This window comes from Triticum dicoccoides, chromosome 4A (genome assembly GCF_002162155.2).
Source record: "Triticum dicoccoides isolate Atlit2015 ecotype Zavitan chromosome 4A, WEW_v2.0, whole genome shotgun sequence".
Taxonomy (NCBI): Eukaryota; Viridiplantae; Streptophyta; class Magnoliopsida; order Poales; family Poaceae; genus Triticum; species Triticum dicoccoides.
Window position 1 is genome coordinate 612,037,644 of NC_041386.1, and position 3,555 is coordinate 612,041,198.

General features: G+C 47.1%; 1 protein-coding gene across 3 annotated transcripts; it reads left to right on the forward strand.

Annotated features, from left to right (window-relative positions):
* Nucleotides 1–1,097: 1,097 nt before the first annotated feature.
* On the forward strand, nt 1,098–3,273 carry LOC119287328 (MEIOTIC F-BOX protein MOF-like). 3 transcript variants are annotated; one of them, XM_037566852.1, is made up of 3 exons: nt 1,098–2,239; nt 2,330–2,518; nt 2,910–3,273. In XM_037566852.1, exons 1-3 carry the CDS (start codon nt 1,259–1,261, stop codon nt 3,075–3,077), a joined length of 1,338 nt encoding a protein of 445 aa, XP_037422749.1. In that variant the 5' UTR covers nt 1,098–1,258; the 3' UTR covers nt 3,078–3,273. The 3 variants fall into 3 exon arrangements, with proteins under 3 accessions (XP_037422749.1, XP_037422750.1, XP_037422751.1); XM_037566853.1 differs by having other exon boundaries at nt 2,330–2,497; XM_037566854.1 differs by lacking the exon at nt 2,330–2,518.
* Nucleotides 3,274–3,555: the final 282 nt, after the last annotated feature.

A 3,555-nucleotide genomic window follows, 5' to 3' on the forward strand; every position in this document is an offset into this window, starting at 1 on the left:
CACAGCTAGGTACCCTCCGCACTCCTGCTGACGTGGCGGAGAACGCGACTGGCAGGTGTTCGTTTAAATGCCATTGAGTTTTTTTAACTTATTGCTTTCTACAGAAGCACGGCAGCGGGATACTCAGTGTTTGAGGATGACTTGATGTGTGATGCGTGGTTGGCCATTTTTGAGGACTTTGTAGGCATGAACAAGGGCTTGGCCTTTTGACAAAGCTTCCTTGCTTCATTTCATGAACAAAAGGACTTCGTGCCCTACGACATGCACGTTATCCATGCACGCAATATGAAGTAGCTAACACATTGGTGGTACACCATCTACAACTTCGTCGTGAAGTTTTAGGGTGCGATTCACCAAGTGAAGACAAGGTGGCCATTAGGCTTGTCAACCATGGAGATCGTAAGTGTTGCTTTCTGTTACTCTACATGTTGGTTAATTTTATTCATTCACTCAATGTTCTTGTACATGTTTTATAGCCTACACGTGCTGCCATGATATACTACATAACCGAGGGCAGGCCATTCACGCACATACATTGTTGGATGGAGTTTAAGGGGCCGTTTGTGTGGGATGATATGTGTTGGTTCTGGCTTTAGTATCATTGAATTTAGAATAGATGATTTTAAAAACTTGTTGAACACAGGGCTATCTCCTTGAATTTAGACTATTGTTGTATTGAGTGTTTCAGGCATGGTTTAGTTAAAGGAACGAAACATCGTCCGTTTTATGTAAATTATATGTTTAAACTTTGCTGAATTCCATCATGTTTGATGAAATTCGTCCGGATTGTTGGAATCCGTTTTGAAATGTATGCGGATATGGTTGGAGGCCCAGCTTCCACACTAGTGCCTACGGACTGATCTCCATCGGCCCACGGATGAATACAGTGTCTGGTTTGAGAGTCAGCATTGAAGAAGCCTAAGCGAAGAAGATAGCAGCTGCAGGTCGGCAAGTCGGTTTAGTTAGAAAAAAATTCAGAGCATGATGGCAGCACTGATGTAAGCAAGTAATTGACGTCAGCCTATGCGTACTATAGTCGGTTTAGCTTCCTATTTAAGGGCGATGCCCATCGTTGTAACCTCAAGCATTCAGCTAGCTTCAGTACAAGGAAAGAATGGATCAGTCTCATGTAGTACTAGTACTCCAGTTCATATGTCCTCCTCGTCTGTTCCTAGGCATCCGTGGTGCTAGTTTGGGCTAACAATAACCGTCTCGTCTACACGACCACTACTGCAGCAATCCATCCAGAACACCGAAAATGGATGGAGCAAGGCGCTCCACAGATGCCTCCGACGAGCAAGAGCCGAAGCGTCCGTGCCTTGCAGTTGCAGGCGGCCGCAATGGTGGTGCAGGTGGGGCCGGCGGCAGTGATGCGGGTGACGACGACAGCCACGGCGATGCGGGTGGGGGCGGCGGTGATGCGGGTGGGGGCGGCGGCGTTGGCCATGCCGCCGACGACCCGCCGCCGACGCTGAGCACCTTGGGGGACGACGTCCTCCGCGCCATCCTGTCGCGCCTCGAGTCGTCCCGGCAGACGGTGCGGATGTGCGTGCTGTCCAGGAGTTGGAGGCACCTCTGGCGCTCCGTGCCGTCCATCCACATCGACCGGCGGGAGTTCGGTAGCGACCACGAGCTGCAGAGCTTCACCGACTTCCTCCTGGACCACCATAACAACCTTGTGCTCCTGGATGCGTTCCGGCTGCTGCTAAGCTCTCAAGATCTCCGCCTACCGGCCAGCGATTGGGTCCGTCGCGTCATCAACCAAGATGATACACCGCCTCACCAGCTCAAAAGGTTGCACCTTTGCAACGTGCACCTGGACATGGATTTTGCGAGCCACATCAGTGACGACAGGTGCCCCGCGCTGGAGGACGTGCGACTGGAAAACTGCAGTTACTTGACGGCCCGGTATGAGATCACCTCCTTCTCACTCAAGAAATTGGTTGTGGATGGTTTATACATGGTGCAAGATGACGAAAGTGATGATGATGAGGATGAGATTTTCAAGTTGATTATAAGGGCTCCTGCTCTTGTTTCTCTCCGCTTGGCCGGAGAGCTTGATCACATTGTTGATATCAATGAACCACATACCATGCCGTCTCTTGTCGATGCGTCGGTTCATCTGCCCGTGATGATTGACGAGGAGCTCAACAACGTTGAAGAAAACGATGCCACTGCGCACCAATCGGTTCTTGGCGTGCTGCTTAATGTGACAACTTTGACCCTGTCGCATTGCAGGGTATGTTCTTCTTGGCATCCTTTTTATTCCGTTTGCATCTCCTTTATCTAGAGCTATTTAAAGACCGGGAACTGGATGTCTGGTTTTCAGTTGCTGTTCCAACCTGAGGATTCTGTGGAACTTCAGCTTCTTGTATTCCAGAACCTAAGAACCTTGTTCCTGGACGAGTGTTACATTGTTGGCGAGGACTTCGTGGGGCTGAAGCCTTACCTGCAGAAGTCACCTAACCTGGAGAAGCTCATTTTGCGCTGTAGCAAGGTGCAACCAGGGTACTCTTTGGTTGGTATACTAACCTTAGTCATTATATATTTTGGCACAAAAAAGTCATTATTTACCACACTTTGTTTGGCATACATGTACATGTTTAAAGGTTAAGTTATCAACCCCGCAAAAAAGAGAGGTTAAGCTATCAAAATAGATTCCACACTTTGCCACATTTGGGAGAATCATACCACACTTTTCTAAGCCTATGACACGTGAGAAAACAATGTTGCTACCAGCAGTGTGGCTGTAAACCAGACAAGTGACAAACCCGTTAAAATTTGTGGTGTGGAGAAGTCTGGCAACTTTAGTATACCAACAAACATGCGCTACTTCTTTCGGAGACGACCTGGTATTTTTTCCACAACTCAATTTTGTCTGCAATATTAATCCTCCATGCTGTCAACAGAACTGGTATTTCGGAGACGACCTGGTGGATTTCATGTGCGAGAACCTTATGCTTACTCAAATTATATACCAGCATGATGATGATGCTGCCCCCCTATTGGTCGCGTTTTTGCTGAGCATTTCAAGGAGCCTGCCGAACAACAAGATTGAACTCATTAGAGTCGAATAGCAACGCCATGTTTTTGTATCATGTTTGCCTTTTACTAGTAGCTAGCACGGGAGTTATTGTGTGTGAAACATCTTTGGTTTTTGACCCATATTGGCATGTACGTATTGTTGTGGTATTTTGATTTTCAACACAAATTGGCATGTATTGTTATGGTATTTGCAAGAACACTATGACATGATCAATTTTTTTGTCTGCACATAGTACCAGATTGTTAAGCTAAATGAAAGTTTACATCGTGATTAATGGTCAGTGGTTTATACGTGAGTTAGCAGGTTGTACGTGGTATCAATACGTGAAAATAAAGTTTCACCCTAAGTCAGTTGGTCGTTTACACACGGTATTTGATAGGTATGCAAAATAATGTGTCGAGCCAACTTTATAAACAAGCACTAGTAGAAAACAGGGCTTTGGTCCAGGCCGGGTCAGCCCATTAGTCCCGGTTCAGTCCAGAACCGGGACCAATGTGGGCATTGGTCCT

Bases quoted from the DNA above. Each gene is read 5' to 3' on its own strand.
- LOC119287328 (XM_037566852.1), top strand. From the start codon at position 1,259: ATGGATGGAGCAAGGCGCTCCACAGATGCCTCCGACGAGCAAGAGCCG. The intron at 2,240-2,329 runs GTATGTTCTTCT...TCTGGTTTTCAG, and splicing joins TGACCCTGTCGCATTGCAGG to TTGCTGTTCCAACCTGAGGA. The intron at 2,519-2,909 runs GTTGGTATACTA...TGCTGTCAACAG, and splicing joins TGCAACCAGGGTACTCTTTG to AACTGGTATTTCGGAGACGA.